The sequence below is a fragment of the Sprattus sprattus genome (assembly GCF_963457725.1).
Source record: "Sprattus sprattus genome assembly, chromosome: 4".
Lineage (NCBI taxonomy): Eukaryota > Metazoa > Chordata > Actinopteri > Clupeiformes > Clupeidae > Sprattus > Sprattus sprattus.
In genome coordinates, this window is record NC_137923.1 from 520657 (window position 1) to 538523 (window position 17867).

Sequence of the window (17867 nt, forward strand, 5' to 3'; positions counted from 1 at the left end):
GACGGAGAGCCGGTGCGATCACGGTTAAAGTGCGAACTGCAGACATGCATCATCTGCGAAGTGAAGAGGTCGATCATTGCCGACTAGTAGGCTACCCAATGAATTAAACCACTGCCTTTGTCATACAGTAGGCTGAACATATGTAGGAATGAAGGACATTTTTTCAGTGCGACTGCGAGCTTCTTCAGTAGGCTACAAATCGGAGTCGTGATGCTGACCAAAATTCGTGTTTTAGTTTTGGGTAAGTTTAGAACACGCTTTCCAAACATCGATATGTGCGGGACCTGTGCATTTTGAATGTATACAGATGTGTCCTGTTGTCGCAGTTCAAGTAATCCCTCTCTGTTTATTTTTAGCTGGAAGCGCAGGTGTGGTCATTATAACAGCCGTATGGGAACTTTTCCCCCACATAATTTAACCCATTATCCAAATCAATGTCATGCATTATAGCCCTGAGTGGAAGCAATTGTGCCCTATTACATGACAGAGTATCATGACTTCAACATGACATCAAGTTTTAAACTGAGTGAATTGAACCTGTATAGGCTACATTAACAACCAGTTTGAACATAAATTCCGCTGGCGTCTTCTGTCAGTTAAATGGAACGTTGACTGAACATATCGTATTGAGTACACCTGTTTGGCGTATGTAATCCTATATGTTCCTGACAATAGAAACGGGAATTAGCTAAACCTGAAATTAATAATTATCTTGGGGTACAGATTGCTCATTAAATTGAATGATTTACTGTGCAGTTTTACTTTGCATTAAACAAGACAGCCAACTGTAGCACCATTGGCGTATGGGAGTAAATTAATCCCAAACCCGAAATGTCCGAAGAGTTATGTTCATCAAATCAGACCGGAATATTGTTTGCGCAACCCTCTTTGTTTCTCTGTAGACGAGATGTTGATTATGAATATTTTACGACAGCTCTATATCTTCTCTTAAAGTCTAAGTCAACAAACATCTGAAGGACTAAAATATTTTGTAAATATTTTCCCATCTGAAATGTTTAACATATATGGTTAACAACATATTTGTCTGTACTTCATGAGAGTTTTATAGTTAATTTGTATAACGGACTTGTGGGTGATGTTTGTGTGTGCCACTTGTCTATATTTAGACTGCATCTCCAGGGGTAGACAAAGTATCTGTCAAGTGGGAGATGACACAAGCCACTGAAGCAGAGGTTAGGAAGGGTGTGTGTGTGTGTGTGTGTGTGTGTGTGTGTGTGTGTATCTGTGTGTGTGTGTATCTGTGTGTGTGTATCTGTGTGTGTGTGTGTGTGTGTGTGTGTGTGTGTGTGTGTGTGTGTGTGTGTGTGTGTGTGTGTGTGTGTGTGTGTGTGTGTGGGTGTGTGTCAAGTGGGAGACACAAGCCACTGAAGCAGAGGTTAGGAAGTGACATCTTGCTGTGCACTGGCCCTGGATCAGACTGCTCAGCACACACACACACACACACACACACACACACACACACACACACACACACACACACATGAAGTGACATCGTGCTGTGCACTGGCCCTGTATCAGACTGCTTGCTCTCTGAGCTGCTCTGACAGTTGCTGTCAAGTGCTCTTAGATAATGCCAGTGGTGTTAGATAATGCAACTGCCATTTCTTAAAGCATATAATAACCATTGACAGAGTATGAACACACATTCAAACTACAAGGTTAGTAAGATCTTTAGCCACTGGACTCAACAATTTGCCATTGTCCGTGGTGTTTGGCAGGATTAATAAGTGTTGTGAATGTTTTGTATGGCCGTGTTCTTCTGTGACCACTGGTATAATAAATCCTCCCTTATACAAGTCCCCTGCAGAGGTGGTCACTTCTAAAATAATGTAAAACTGAACAACTATTATTTCAGTATTTTTGTGTGTCATAGTTCCTGTATCTAGAAATAGAGAAATCAGCCCGAAGTAAACGGTCTGATATGGCCTATGTCACCTCCTGAGAAGTGGCTTAGTGATGCATGACTGGAGTAGGTTTTAATGATCAGAATGACTGGAGTAGGCTTTAATTAGCAGAATGACTGGAGTACTGTAGGCTTTAATGATCAGAATGACTGGAGTACTGTAGGCTTTAATGATCAGAATGACTGGAGTACTGTAGGCTTTAATGATCAGAATGACTGGAGTACTGTAGGCTTTAATTAGCAGAATGCAGACCAGCGGGGTCACCCATTAGAGAAGAGATGTCATTCTGCTCGTCAGAATCATAGTGACATCCCCACACCAGGCCAGTCACTAACTCAACATTCAGACACAAGAGGCAGATCCTCACATTGTGGCAAGGGAAATATGACCTTAAAATCAGATGGCTACCAAACCTGTCCAACTAAATTAGTTTCTCTTAGAAGGCCATCGCAGAATAAGTTCTCACAGAGAACAGAGGGAGCCATCATTTATTTCATTTTTTCGTTTACAAGGTTGTGCTACGGAAAGGAACATCTGTTCTGTTAGTTATGGGCTAAATATTTGATACATCTAAACATTTTCTGTGACAGTAGAATAGGGATATTTTCTGATTGTTATGGCCCAGCATCAGGGGAAGAATAGTTTTAGTTTAGAGGATTTGCCTTCAGTACTATCAGTGTATAGCCTGGTGACACCAGCCTACGTATTTCCGCCTGAATTGATTTCAAGCTCATACTCAGTCTGGCCTAACCCCGTTGACAATCGTCTCCAGGACTCAACATTTTGTAGGACCAATCAGCGAACAGTTCAGAGCTGTGACGCAAAACTCGCCTTGGAGGAAGAGACACGAAAAGCTATCGGAAAAGTTGTCTCAACTCTCGAGAACATCAGAAAATTAAAAGGAGAACAAGAGTATTTTCTTGTAAGTTTTATGATTGGAAAGGACGTCGTAGCTCTTCTCCCAACTGGCTTTGGGAAGAGTTTAATCTACCGAATGCTTACTAAACGTTGCTGATTGGTTAAGGGAACTCCAATGATTTTAAACCTCAAGATAAGCACCCGCCCATCTCGGAAACCAAAATGCATTGGGTTGGCCCAGACTGAAAGACGGAATGAAATGGAGTCACAGGCTGGTAATGGCCAGGCTAATCAGTGTACCCCTCAACCACTATGTTCAGCTGTGAACTATCAGTGTGTCCCTCAACCACTATGTTCAGCTGTGTAGGCTACTATCAGTGTATCTCTCAACCACTATGTTCAGCTGTGTAGGCTACTATCAGTGTACCCCTCAACCACTATGTTCAGCTGTGTAGGCTACTATCAGTGTACCCCTCAACCACTATGTTCAGCTGTGTAGGCTACTATCAGTGTATCCCTCACCCACTATGTTCAGCTGTGTACTATCAGTGTACCCCTCAACCACTATGTTCAGCTGTGTACTATCAGTGTACCAACCACTATGTTCAGCTGTGTACTATCAGTGTACCCCTCAACCACTATGTTCAGCTGTGTACTATCAGTGTACCAACCACTATGTTCAGCTGTGTAGGCTACTATCAGTGTATCTCTCAACCACTATGTTCAGCTGTGTAGGCTACTATCAGTGTACCCCTCACCCACTATGTTCAGCTGTGTAGGCTACTATCAGTGTATCTCTCAACCACTATGTTCAGCTGTGTAGGCTAGTATCAGTGTACCCCTCAACCACTATGTTCAGCTGTGTAGGCTACTATCAGTGTATCTCTCAACCACTATGTTCAGCTGTGTAGGCTAGTATCAGTGTACCCCTCAACCACTATGTTCAGCTGTGTAGGCTACTATCAGTGTACCCCTCAACCACTATGTTCAGCTGTGTAGGCTACTATCAGTGTACCCCTCAACCACTATGTTCAGCTGTGTAGGCTACTATCAGTGTACCCCTCAACCACTATGTTCAGCTGTGTAGGCTACTATCAGTGTACCCCTCAACCACTATGTTCAGCTGTGTAGGCTACTATCAGTGTATCTCTCAACCACTATGTTCAGCTGTGTAGGCTACTATCAGTGTACCCCTCAACCACTATGTTCAGCTGTGTAGGCTACTATCAGTGTACCCCTCAACCACTATGTTCAGCTGTGTAGGCTACTATCAGTGTATCTCTCAACCACTATGTTCAGCTGTGTAGGCTACTATCAGTGTACCCCTCACCCACTATGTTCAGCTGTGTAGGCTACTATCAGTGTATCTCTCAACCACTATGTTCAGCTGTGTAGGCTAGTATCAGTGTACCCCTCAACCACTATGTTCAGCTGTGTAGGCTACTATCAGTGTATCTCTCAACCACTATGTTCAGCTGTGTAGGCTAGTATCAGTGTACCCCTCAACCACTATGTTCAGCTGTGTAGGCTACTATCAGTGTACCCCTCAACCACTATGTTCAGCTGTGTAGGCTACTATCAGTGTACCCCTCAACCACTATGTTCAGCTGTGTAGGCTACTATCAGTGTACCCCTCAACCACTATGTTCAGCTGTGTAGGCTACTATCAGTGTACCCCTCAACCACTATGTTCAGCTGTGTAGGCTACTATCAGTGTACCCCTCAACCACTATGTTCAGCTGTGTAGGCTACTATCCGTGTACCCCTCAACCACTATGTTCAGCTGTGTAGGCTACTATCAGTGTACCCCTCAACCACTATGTTCAGCTGTGTAGGCTACTATCAGTGTACCCCTCAACCACTATGTTCAGCTGTGTAGGCTACTATCAGTGTACCCCTCAACCACTATGTTCAGCTGTGTAGGCTACTATCAGTGTACCCCTCAACCACTATGTTCAGCTGTGTAGGCTACTATCAGTGTACCCCTCAACCACTATGTTCAGCTGTGTACTATCAGTGTATCCCTCACCCACTATGTTCAGCTGTGTACTATCAGTGTATCCCTCACCCACTATGTTCAGCTGTGTACTATCAGTGTACCCCTCAACCACTATGTTCAGCTGTGTACTATCAGTGTACCCCTCACCCACTATGTTCAGCTGTGTACTATCAGTGTACCCCTCACCCACTATGTTCAGCTGTGTACTATCAGTGTACCCCTCACCCACTATGTTCAGCTGTGTACTATCAGTGTACCCCTCAACCACTATGTTCAGCTGTGTACTATCAGTGTACCCCTCACCCACTATGTTCAGCTGTGTACTATCAGTGTACCCCTCAACCACTATGTTCAGCTGTGAACTATCAGTGTACCCCTCACCCACTATGTTCAGCTGTGTTTCCCTTTCACCATCTCATTTAGAAAAGAGAAGGAAAAGTTCAAAGTTCAAAGTTCAAAGTTAGTGTAGGCAGAGGGTTTCTGCAAGTATATCAGGTGGAGGGATAACAGCAGCATCCCACAGTGGAGATAGTGTAAACCAGGAGGGTGTGTGTGTGTGTGTGTGTGTGTGTGTGTGTGTCTGTGTGTGTGTGTGTGTGTGTGTGTGTGTGTGTGTGTGTGTGTGTGTGTGTGTGTGTGTGTGTGTGTGTGTGTGTGTGTGTGTGTGTGTTAGTGTGTGTGTAGATCAGGTGGAGAGGAGATGACAGCAGCATCCCACAGTGAAGATAGTGTAAACCAGGAGGGTGTGTGTGTGTGTGTGTGTGTAGATCAGGTGGAGAGACTACAGTAGCATCCCACAGTGAAGATAGTGTAAACTAGGAGGGGGAGAAAGGGACAAAGTGAGTGGGTGGAGTTTGGCTGCCTAATATGGGTTCAGTCATGCCCAACATTTCTGGCAGTGACCCAAATTTTGTGTTTCACAAACTTTTCCGCTTCAGTGTTTTTCGATGATTTTTCCATATGCTTCTATGGTATACTAAAGAGCAATTCTAAGCATACAATTGCACGTTTCAAAGGCTTTGATTGGCAAATACATACATTGTATTCAAAGACTAAATATTTACAGTATTGAACCTAACAAAACATAGATGGCCATCAGTCTCATCATATTTACATTAGCCAGAAAAAGGCTAAAGAAGCTCTGGGATGGATTAAAGAAAGGGCCCAGGAGCCCTTAAGCCAGAGCCTCTGCGTGAAGTCGCTGTTATGTATCTCTTATTTGTGGTAGGAAAAGGTGGATTTTGTTAATTTGGCTTTAATTGAGTGTTCCTGTGCTGTGTAAGAAAATGTGAGCCAGGGGCATAACTACAGACAATGCAGCCAGCGTGGAAGGTTCGTAGGCAAAGCAGACCCTATTTTCAAAAATGTTCCAAACGTATAGATGATAAAGTGTCGCTAGTTTTTTTTTAAAGATTTGTTTTTGGGCTTTTATGCCTTTAATCGGGCAGGATAGTAGAGAGAGACAGGAAGTGAGCTGGAGAAAGATTTGGGAGAAGGATTGGGAAATGGCCGCGAGTCAGACTCGAACCGGGTCCCCATGGGTATTCCAACCCATTTATGGTATAGGGCTGCTGCCGCAGTGTTACTAGTTTAATGTGACGGTGATCGAGGATGATTTTTATCTTGGACTATTTAAGACCCCTTATGCTATATATTCCGGCAAAATTGCAAACCTGTCTCTGTTATGGTTTTCATAATTTTTAGGGGGAAATCGTCAGTAGCAATCAATAACACAATTATGGCCTATGCTTATCGTACATACACTTTGGAAACTATTAAAAGGCTGATTCAATTAAATTAATAATTTCTTATTTAATTTGTTATTTTTGTCATTTACAGATATGCAATGATGATTGCTGGGTAATATGTATCTTGTTCGCCAATGTCAACTCGCTATTTGATCATGTGACTTGACGATACGATAAAGCTAGTTTAGGCGCAGAATCTCAATGTCAAGACCTACAAGCCGTGGTTTCTTAATCCGTCCATAAATGGGCTGGGTTTTAGAGGTCTGACTCTGGGTGTTTTGGTTCTGTTCACAGCTGAGTAAATGGGCTGGGTCTGACTTCAAGTCTTTTGGTTCTGTTCACAGCTGAATAAATGGGCTGGGTCTGACTCTGGGTGTTTTGGTTCTGTTCACAGCTGAATAAATGGGCTGGGTCTGACTCTGGGTGTTTTGGTTCTGTTCACAGCTGAATAAATGGGCTGGGTTCTAGGGGTCTGACTTAAAGTCTTTTGGTTCTGTTCACAGCTGAATAAATGGGCTGGGTTTTAGGGGTCTGTCTTCAAGTCTTTTGGTTCTGTTCACAGCTGTTTAAATGGGCTGGGTTTTAAGGGTCTGACTGGGTGTTTTGGTTCTGTTCACAGTTCTGTTCAGCTTGCTAAGAGCACTCGCCAGCACAGAGCTGAAGAGGGTAGTGGGTGACAATGCCACACTGCCTTGTTACCATAAGCTCTGGCAGGCCAACCCTGCAACGATTGATATTGAGTGGCTCTTGGTGAAGCCCAACTTTAAACAGACTGTGGTGAGTAGACTATAGGGTTCCTTCATGAACATGGGCCTGAGAGGAGCTACTTTCAGCTGAAGGTTCCTTCATGAACATGGGCCTGTGAGGAGATACTTTCAGCTGTAGGTTCCTTCATGAACATGGGGCCTGTGAGGAGATACTTTCAGCTGTAGGTTCCTTCATGAACATGGGCCTTGTTGTCATAATTTGTCATATGTTTGTTGTTTTACTGTGCCATGACTGTTTTAGTTGGTTTTACACCTCACCTTCAGCGCTTACCCTGTATATGGTATGGCATGGCGGAGTGAGATGTGATTATAAAGCAATAAGCCCCGCGAGTCCGTGGTTTGCGCTGATTTTAGAACAGGTAAGGGGAGTTCTCGGAGTGCCATTAAACCCCCTTACGTGTTCTAAAATCAGCGCAAACCACGGACTCGCGGGGCTTATTGCTTTTCTAAAACTGTTACTACAAATATTTGATATGGTTTCATGAATAAAGACAATTCAATTTAAGAAACAATAGTTGAATGACAAACCGTCATTCTTCCGCCACTAAAAATTATAGTTCCTAAATAAATCGTTGCCATGCAACCCTTGAAGCAACGCAACAGCGAGATGGAACACTGGGTATGAAATGCGCTATATGAATACCTTGCCATTCGCTGCGCAGTAATATGGAATGGTATCAGGTCAAATTGTAAGGTAATGCTGGAATTTACAACGGCTTTTAGCCAAGGAACAATCAGTTTTAGAACATTTGAATGTGTCTTCCAGTGACGTTCCAATGAATTGTGATGCTCTCTGTCCAGTTGACCATTGCGACCATATGAGATTGTGGGAACAAGAATAAACAACAGCAGGCACCAACTGACCTCAGCATGCTTTTATGCCATGCTATGCCATGCTAAGCTATGCTATGCTATGCTATGCTATGCTATGCTATGCTATGCTATGCTATGCCATGCTATGCTATGACCAGAGTAGGCCAGGGTATTTACATGCACATATTCCAAAGCTTTTTCTTTAGTCTAACACAAAATATATATTATTTTTCTGACATTGTCTCCCTCTAGGTGATCACATATTTTGCGGGCCAGGTGTTTGACCCCAATGAAAATGAAGTGAGGCGTACATCTTTCATAGCAGACTACCTCAGAGGCGACGCCTCACTTCTGATCAGTGACCTCTCACTGTCTGATACCGGGGAGTATACTTGCAAGGTCAAGACTGGGGGGAAGTATCACTGGAGCACTGTGAACCTCCTCGTGCTTGGTGAGTTTGAAGAACTCAGCCTGAATAAACTACACAAGTACAACAGCATGCTATGCTATGCTATGCTATGCTATGCTATATATATCACTAGTATCACTGGAACACTGTGAACCTCCTCGTGCTTGGTGAGTTTGAAGAGCTCAGCTTGAATAAACTACACAAGTACAACAGCATGCTATGCTATACTATGCTATGCTATGCTATGCTATATATATCACTAGTATCACTGGAGCACTGTGAACCTCCTCGTGCTTGGTGAGTTTGAAGAGCTCAGCTTGAATAAACTACACAAGTACAACAGCATGCTATGCTATACTATACTATGCTATGCTATGCTATGCTATGCTATGCTATGTTATGCTATGCTATGCTATGCTATGCAATGCTATGCTATGCTATGCTATGCTATGCTATGCTATGCTATGCTATGCTATGCTATGCTATATATATCACTAGTATCACTGGAACACTGTGAACCTCCTCGTGCTTGGTGAGTTTGAAGAGCTCAGCTTGAATAAACTACACAAGTACAACAGCATGCTATGCTACACTATACTATGCTATGCTATGCTATGCTATGCTATGCTATGTTATGCTATGCTATGCTATGCTATGCTATATATATCACTAGTATCACTGGAGCACTGTGAACCTCCTCGTGCTTGGTGAGTTTGAAGAACTCAGCCTGAATAAACTACACAAGTACAACAGCATGCTATGCTATGCTATGCTATGCTATGTTATGCTATGCTATGCTATGCTATGCTATGCTATGCTATGCTATGCTATGCTATATATATCACTAGTATCACTGGAGCACTGTGAACCTCCTCGTGCTTGGTGAGTTTGAAGAGCTCAGCTTGAATAAACTACACAAGTACATTTGAAGTACTTGGTGGAGTGAGATGTGAGTACCCTGTAGACAAGACAAAATGTATCTACCTATATTTGTAATTTGTTTTCCAAAACTCCAGAGGGTCCGTGCTTTAAAGTTGAATAGCTGTCTCTAAGTCCCAGATTCAAATCAATTCCATTTCATTTATATAGCGCCATAACAATAAAATTGTCTCAAGGCGCTTTACAGAGCCCAGAGCCTGAACCCTCTTAGTGCAATTACAATGGCAACCAGTGCAAGAAAAAACTCCCTGTTAGTCAGGAAGGAACCTTAAGCAGAACCATGGCACATAAGGGGGGACCCATCTGCTTGAGGTCGGCTGGGTGAAACATTGTGTCCCATGAAACATTGTGGTCAGTAAAATGTTATTTGTCTACTGAGTGACAAACATGCTATGACTCCTGACTTATGATCTTTTTATACCAGTACTTTGTATATTGATGTAGATAAATATTTTCCATACAATTAAGCATATGTCTCTGTCCCTCACCCGTATTCTCTGAAATGTTATTTTTTTTTTACACATCCATGTTTATGTTGAAATCGATAATCGGTTTAAAATCGATAATGGATTTAGAATCGAATCGTTGACCTCTGAATCGGAATCGAATCAAATCGTGAGGTCCCAAGAGATTCCCACCCCTACAATTAAGCATATAGGCACTTTGAGATTGTTTGGAATGAAAAGTGCGTTAAAAACCCTTATTCTCTGAAGGGTTAGGGTTAGGGTTAGGGTTAGGGTTACACCACACCAGACCAGAGGCTTAGGGAACAAGTCCATCTCCAAGGCAAAGAGAGTAATTAGGAGAGAAATAATAAGAGACCAGAAAGAGAAAGACAGAAAACAAGGAGAGCTGAGATGGAGAGATAAGAAAGAGAGAGAGAGAGAGAGAGAGAAAGAGAGAGGGAGAGAAAGAGAGAGAGAGAGAGAAGAGAAGTGCGTTAAAAACCCTTATTCTCTGAAATGCTAACCAGTCCAACTGTTCATTCACAGTGAAGCCGTCAAAGCCCCAATGCTGGACGGAGGACAACATTCTAGAGGGCAGTGATGTCACAATGAGCTGTAAGTCCACGGAAGGTTCCGATCCCATACGGTACAACTGGGAGAGACTGGTGGACGAAGAGAAGTATGTAGGAAAGCTACCTTCACTGGCAAAGAAAGGTGAGTTGTGCTGTTAGAACCAGATCTTTGGCACCTCAATGAACTCTAACCCAATTGAAGGCACCCAGTGCAACTTTCGAGGCTTAAAAATAAACATTCAATTTCTAGTCTTTTTTACACGTAGTAAGTTTCAATAACGTGTAAAAAAGACTAGAAATTGAATGTTTATTTTTCGAGTCTCAAGCCTATAAAGTTGCACTGGGTGCCTTTAAACAGACCGTTGGAAATCCTCCCACCCCTACCTCTTGATTGCACATCTCACAAAGTAGGCCTATGCACGCATGAATCGTTGCCCCCTTCATAGCAAGATGCTTACAGAACGAGCCCACATTCAGCTGTGTCTTATTCCGTTCCCTTGGAGAACCGAGTCTGCTCACAGAACGAGCCCACATTCAGCTGTGTCTTATTCCGTTCCCTTGGAGGACCGAGTCTTCAAAGGAACAGGACGTCCTCCTTCGGTTGCTTCATGGGACACAGCTCACATATGAGGATGTAGAAAAAGTCCCGGGATGTGAAGTGCTATAATACAATCTGCTTCTCACCCCCACTGAAACCCAGTAGGCAAACACCGAGCTTACTTGCCACTAGGCCCTTATCCTTGCCACTAGGCCCTTATCCTTGCCACTAGGCCCTTATCGCAGAACATACAGTGCAAAGGATGGGGCAGTGACATCCAACAATAAAAGTGAATAAATATATGAGAATTGGCCTAATCAGCAGCAACAGATCTGCTTTATGTCTAGGGTTAGTTAAATAGCCAAGAGGTCGCCATACCGCATGTTGTCTGCAAGCACCTGTGGCAAGCTTACACCTTTCCTTTCAAAGGAGGCTTTAATAGCCTGCACAATCCAGTGTGAAAACCATTGCTTTGCTAAAGCCTGACCCTGTGTGGGCTGTGCAAAGCATACAACCAATTGGTCAGGTGATCTGAAATCTCTTTAAATGTATGTTACGTTTTAACCCTCAATGATCTTTAGTCTGCTTATTTGTAAACACTTTGAACTGCCATTGACTTGTGCCATATGAAATAAATAAACTTGCCTTACAATGACGTCTTTAACCAATGGTGTACAGGCATGGCAGCAAATTCATCACATCAACTTAGATACAAATACTGTATATGTCAGATAACCATACGTGTCATGTGTATTATAGATTACCATACGTGTCATGTGTATTATAGATAACCATACGTGTCATTATCTATTATAGATTTGAAAACTCCTGAGGTTCTGACCTTGAGGAACGTGAGCAAGGACAGTGCTGGGTGGTACAGATGCACCGCCAGCAATGATGCTGGAGAGGAGAGCTGCAGTGTGGAGGTCAGGTTGCACTGTAAGTAACGCACATGCGATTCAATTCATTTCAACTCACAAAATTCCAGAAAGAAACACTGCAAGTTTTAATATGTGGCTTTGGATAAATCGTGCTGCTAATTGTCTTCTGTATGCCATTGGGATACTGTAGAATAGAGGAAGGTTACAGTGCTTTTGTAAATAAGGGCAGTGAGTGTGCTTTTGTATAACAGGGCCTCGTTTCCCGATAACGACGTATCTTAACGGCCTACGTGGATTTTGGCGACATCGTAGACTCATCATTGCCGTAAGTTCGGCGTCGGGAAACCGCTCTGCAATATCCCTCTTACGACCGATTTCAAGTCCTTTTTAGCGTTCGGGAAACTAGGCCCAGGGCAGTGAGTGTGCTTTTGGTCAACTGGTCAGCAGGTTAGTGGAAGTGCAGGGCAGGGATGGGATAGGGTTTTTGGAGTATAGATTAAAGATTATGGAGCTAAAATAGAGACTTTAAGTTTGGCTTTGAAAAACTCAAACTAAACTGAATTTTTGAATATGCCTCTCACTACCGTCTCTGATAGCATCCTTTCTTTTTCCTGCGAGCTGTTTGCTTCACTAATTGAATAACTAATCAATATTTGATGTATTCATTATGTACGCACACAGAGTCCTCAGCAGCAGCTACCATCCAAATAAATAATTCAATGCTATTTTAATGTCATTTCTTCCTCACTGTTTCTATCAATTCAGTTATTCAGCATTAAAGAAAAGTAAATATATACGTATATACTATATATATCTGAATCAAAAATACAAAATATATCTGATCAGAAATAAAGGAACACATAAAACAGCATATTTACACTGATTAATGTTTGTTTTTACGTGGCATTAGAAAATATATGTTTTTTGTATCATATGTACAGAGTAAGTTAAGTTATATGATCTAAAAGGTTTGAGTGTAAATAGCTGTGTTTAACTGTGTACGTGTGTGCAACTAAATTACAGTTCAGATTGTTATTCTCCTGCTCCACAGATCTCAGTTCAGATCTCAGTTCAGATCTCAGTTCAGATCTCAGTTCAGATTGTTATTCTCCTGCTCAACAGATCTCAGTTCAGATCTCAGTTCAGATTGTTATTCTCCTGCTCCACAGATCTCCGGGGTATAGGGGTGCTGGCTGGTTCCCTGGTGGGAGTATCCTTTGGGCTCCTTCTTACCTTTCTCATCGTCTGGACTGTCCTCTGCACTAAAGAAAAGAAATATGAGGAAGAGGAGACTCCTAACGAAATCAGGTATTGGTCCGTAATAAGCAAGCAGAGAAAGACTTTTGAAGCTTGATGATCCCCTCAGTATCTGTAATAAGCAAGCAGAGAAAGACTTTTGAAGCTTGATGATCCCCTCAGTATCTGTAAGACATCAGAGATCCACAGTCACTTTGATTTCTGAAGTGACTGAAGTCAAATCAAATCAAATCAAACTTTATTTGTACGGCGCATTTCATACACAAAGGTAACACAATGCGCCTCACAGTAGAAAAGAAAGAAAAAAAAGGGGGGGGGGGCGGTTACAAATACTTGTAAAGAGAAATAGATAGATAAATAAGTAAACGTTCCATAAATGTAACATAGATACATTTTACATGATAACAGGGCATCACATGACAACAGGGCATCACATTAAGTGACTGAGGTGATTAAAGAAGCAAGGGCATCACACAAAGTTACTGACCACAGTCGAGGGCCATGATTGCAGTGCTTCTTTAATCACCCACAGCACTCTTTAGAGCAGTGGCTCTTAACCAGGGGTTCAATCGAACCCCAGGGGTTCGTTAAGTCACTCTCAGGGGTTCGGCAGGGGTCAAGACACACACAGTATAGCCCAGTTCACACTAGAAATGTTGGGACGTTTTTATACATACCTACGTTTGAAGAAATCCTAATTTATTTTTCAAATTACGAAGGGTTCGGTGAATGCACTGATGAAGCTTGCAGGGTTCAGTACCTCCAATAAGGTTAAGAACCACTGCTTTAGATCGAATGCCCATGCTTCTTCTTGTCTTTAAGTGTCCGAATGAATGAAACAAATCATGGAGAGGTCTTAGCATCTACAGTGGGTTAGCTTAGCATCTGCAGTGGGTTAGCTTAGCATCTACAGTGGGTTAGCTTAGCATCTGCAGTGGGTTAGCTTAGCATCTGCAGTGGGTTAGCTTAGCATCTGCAGTGGGTTAGCTTAGCATCTACAGTGGGTTAGCTTAGCATCTGCAGTGGGTTAGCTTAGTATCTGCAGTGGGGGTTAGCTTAGCGTCTACAGTGCAGCACTCGGTGGAGGACAGATAGATGCAGATGTTCAATTATCCCTTGTTGATACAAATGACTTCCAATGACCCAACTCATATCTTTAGTTTAAATCTGGATTAAATATCAAGCTATCATTTATATTCCTGTATCCTGTCCTATAGAACCTCTGAGAGTGTAAAATGATGTATGTGACTGCATGACATAAGGATATTGTGTCTTAATAATACCTTTATTTTATAGTGCGCTTTTCAAGTACCCAAAGTCGCAAATTACAAAGTCATAGAGGGGGGGGGGGGGGGGGGGGTATTACAGTCAGGGGGGACAACACAAGCATACACAGCACAGGCAGAAAAAAACAGAGTTATTGAGATGTAACAGGGGGTAGAAGTGTAGGCAGTTGGGTAATGTTGGCTAGGGATAGGGAAGATCATAGGCTTGGGTGAAGAGGTATGTTTTGAGGCGGGACTTGAATGTGGTGAGTGAGGGAGAGAGGCGAACAGATTGGGGGAGGGAATTCCAGAGTCGGGGTGCTGTGCGTGAGAATGCTCTGTCGCCAAAAGTTTTTAATCAGGATGTTGGTGTAGTCAGGGTGAGAGTGAAGGAGGAACAGGTGGCTCGGGAGGGTCTTATCCAGATGATACTGTGAGTTTCCATCTTGTCTTCCAGAGAGGATGCTGAAGCTCCCAAGGCGAAGCTCGTGAAGCCAAACTCTCTTTCATCATTCCATTCCGGCAGCACGCACTCCGGAACGTCTTCTACGCAATCTATCGAGCACCGCGGCGGCCTCATGTCCCCGCTGCTCGTAGTTGCTGCCGCTCAGGATCATGAACCGGCAGCCAACTGCCCCCAGCAGCATCATCCCACACTTGGCACTCAAAAGAAGGCATTAACAACCCCTAACACAGAACACTTATAGGGAACACAAGAGCTAGGGAACACTCCAGAACACTGGTCACTAATAGAACATGGCCTGTTAAAAGAACACCATGGGAACAGAACACTCTAGGATATAACACTGAGAACACAGCTGGCCAAGTGCTCCTTAGAGTTCCAGAGTATCCAGGCACCCCACAGCCAAGCTCTCTAACGACGTACTCAGCCAACCTGCTCAGAATGGGTGGTATGCCTTGTCATGATCCCTGCTCAAACACAGGCCGTCCAAACGGCATAGAAGTTCAGGCTTAAAAATGACGGAACCGTATATTGACAGTGTTTTTACCTGTTGCACAGGCACATTTTTTGATGGACATGATGTGCAAAGCGAGCTGGAATCTCCAAACATGTGTTTGATTCTAAAAATGCTGCCGCGGCACAAACGAGGCAAGCTGCGTCTTGGGCTATGCTACAGTTGCTATGTTACGGGCTATGCTACAGTTGCTATGTTACGTGCTATGCTACAGTTGCTACGTGACACTAGTTCCAAACAAACAAGCGTTGCTTCACTGTCTATTTGTCGACAGTCCTTCCTTACACCCGGGCACACGAGGAAGCCATGAGAAAATCTTTCTTTCGATCATGTGACCCAAAGGCCATAGTACCAGAACACCTGATAGGGAAAGAGGTATAATGGATAATAATACAAATACAATAACAAAAAAGATGGATGGAAAAGATGTTCAGTCAGATATATGAAATAGCAATTAAACATTTTTGACAACACTTGAATGGTGACATTTGATGTTGCTAGCAAGATAAGAATGGTTATTGATTCAATTCCTTTTGCCAAGTGCAAAAATATGGAAGAAAACCAGATCAGTACTAACAGGGCTTTCTCTTGATCAACTGAGAGGGTGTCTTGACATTTATCCTTCTGATGCCTCTGGGCCTGTTGAAGTTGACAGGATCTATAAAGAAACAACAGAAAAGAAATTCAACGAAAACTAAATAGGAATTGACTGCAGTTTAAACATAGCCTGTAACTGTATGTGCCATTTTGTAATAAATGGCCAAAGAATACCAGTGTATTCATATTACTTCTGTCTGAGGGGCATTGAATATCCAATATCCTATGTGCTGAATTATAGCAGTTGAATTCTCCCCATGACAATATTGTAGACAGTTTTATGTTGTTTAAGTTGTTCTTTCAAGATGTCTGCATTGAAAAGTATACGCTGTGCTCCATGTTTGTTTCCTTTACAGTACACCTCTGAATGTGTGTCAGCAGATATAAATATGCACACATATGTTAATGAACACAAATGTTTAATTCCAGTTCTTCAATTTATGTTGTCTTGAGAAATAAAGAGAGTAGATGAATGTGTTGATATTTATAAAAAATTAAACAATTAGGTTGTTTTTTTTTTACGATAATCAATCCACTAGCAGTGATAGTGCTTCAGTGTTGAACATTGATGTCTGTTGTATGTATGACCTTGAACTTGATATACTTTCAGTTCCTTTTAAATTAAGTAACTTGATATGTTTATACCAGTTGGCGTGGTATTATTGAATTGTTTCCTACGTTCCTAAATACTTAAATGTGTCTGGGATTTGACGCTGTTCATTCTTTAAGTGCTTCATTATTATGAAGTTGATTGATACGTCATATGTACATATCTGCATCACAGGCCATTTTCATTAAGAATAAGCCTGACGGATATTCCTGAGAAACAAGACCTCAGTTACTGGCTATTTTCCCCAATGGGACTGAGGACGGAACGCAAGCTTAGGAAGCTATGTAAACGGTTGTCAGTATCAATGGCAACATGGCTTAAATTACCTCAGTAGCTAGCGGCCAAGGACTATATTAGTTTGACTTGTGTTGTTTCAAGTAAACTAGCTAAGGTTCAAAGGTCAGTTTAAACTCACACCATTTATGTTAGCTCATTAGTGATCGTTTCATACAGATGACACATCTGCAGTTACTAGCTAGTTTAGCTAGCAACCAGGTTGCAGGTCCAGATAGGTAGATGCATGGGCTGACATAGAGTAATTGATCTCAACTCACAACTGACAGTCTTAAGCAGTGGTGTAGTCCAGGGTTTACGCAGGTATATGGAGTATACCCACTTATTTTTCAGTAAGCATTGGGTATACCCACTTCTCAAAACAGGACGTTTATCCTGTGCTGTAGTGGCTGCTTAAAAGAAATAAAGAGTATACCCACTTCTCCAGGGACCACTACTGGTCTTAAGATCAAAATGATCACAAACACTTGTGGATCATGATATATGGCTCTAAAAGACCCTTAACCACCCCAAAGAGAAATGACGTGCAATGATTTATCTCCAATTGACTGCAATGGGGCAAAGACTTTCTCTGGTCTGCAGAAAGGGGGATAAACCCCCTCTCTTTTGCAAACAGCTACGCAGAAGTGGTTGTATGTTTGCAGCGCTCTCTTCACCTCAATCCTCTCTGCTTTAAACTTTGCTGCAACAAGGATTTGTGGAACAGCATGATCTCCTTCCTCTCCAAAAGAATGGTTCAGTGTACACTGTGATAAAGGAGAGAAAAGGGAAGCATTCAAAATAAAATACCTTTCCTTAGCATTTAGAGAATTCTAGAGCTCTCATCATAAGAAGGGTCTATCTGCAGTCTCCCAGACTACACACCACACCCACTTTACTAGACGACACACCCCCTGCATTTACTCTCTGGAATAATATGAGGATGGAAGTATTCAGAGAAAAGCCGGAAAAACATTCGGAAATACTTAAACA

General features: G+C 42.5%; 1 protein-coding gene across 1 annotated transcript; it reads left to right on the forward strand.

Annotated features, from left to right (window-relative positions):
- Positions 1-210: 210 nt before the first annotated feature.
- Positions 211-15379, forward strand: LOC308364600 (CXADR-like membrane protein; the record flags this gene model as incomplete). Its single annotated transcript, XM_080837784.1, is given in 9 exon segments — positions 211-241; positions 7150-7307; positions 8363-8561; positions 10451-10618; positions 11831-11953; positions 13065-13203; positions 14875-15077; positions 15236-15336; positions 15338-15379. Coding segments are annotated over 9 exon segments (1164 nt in total).
- Positions 15380-17867: the final 2488 nt, after the last annotated feature.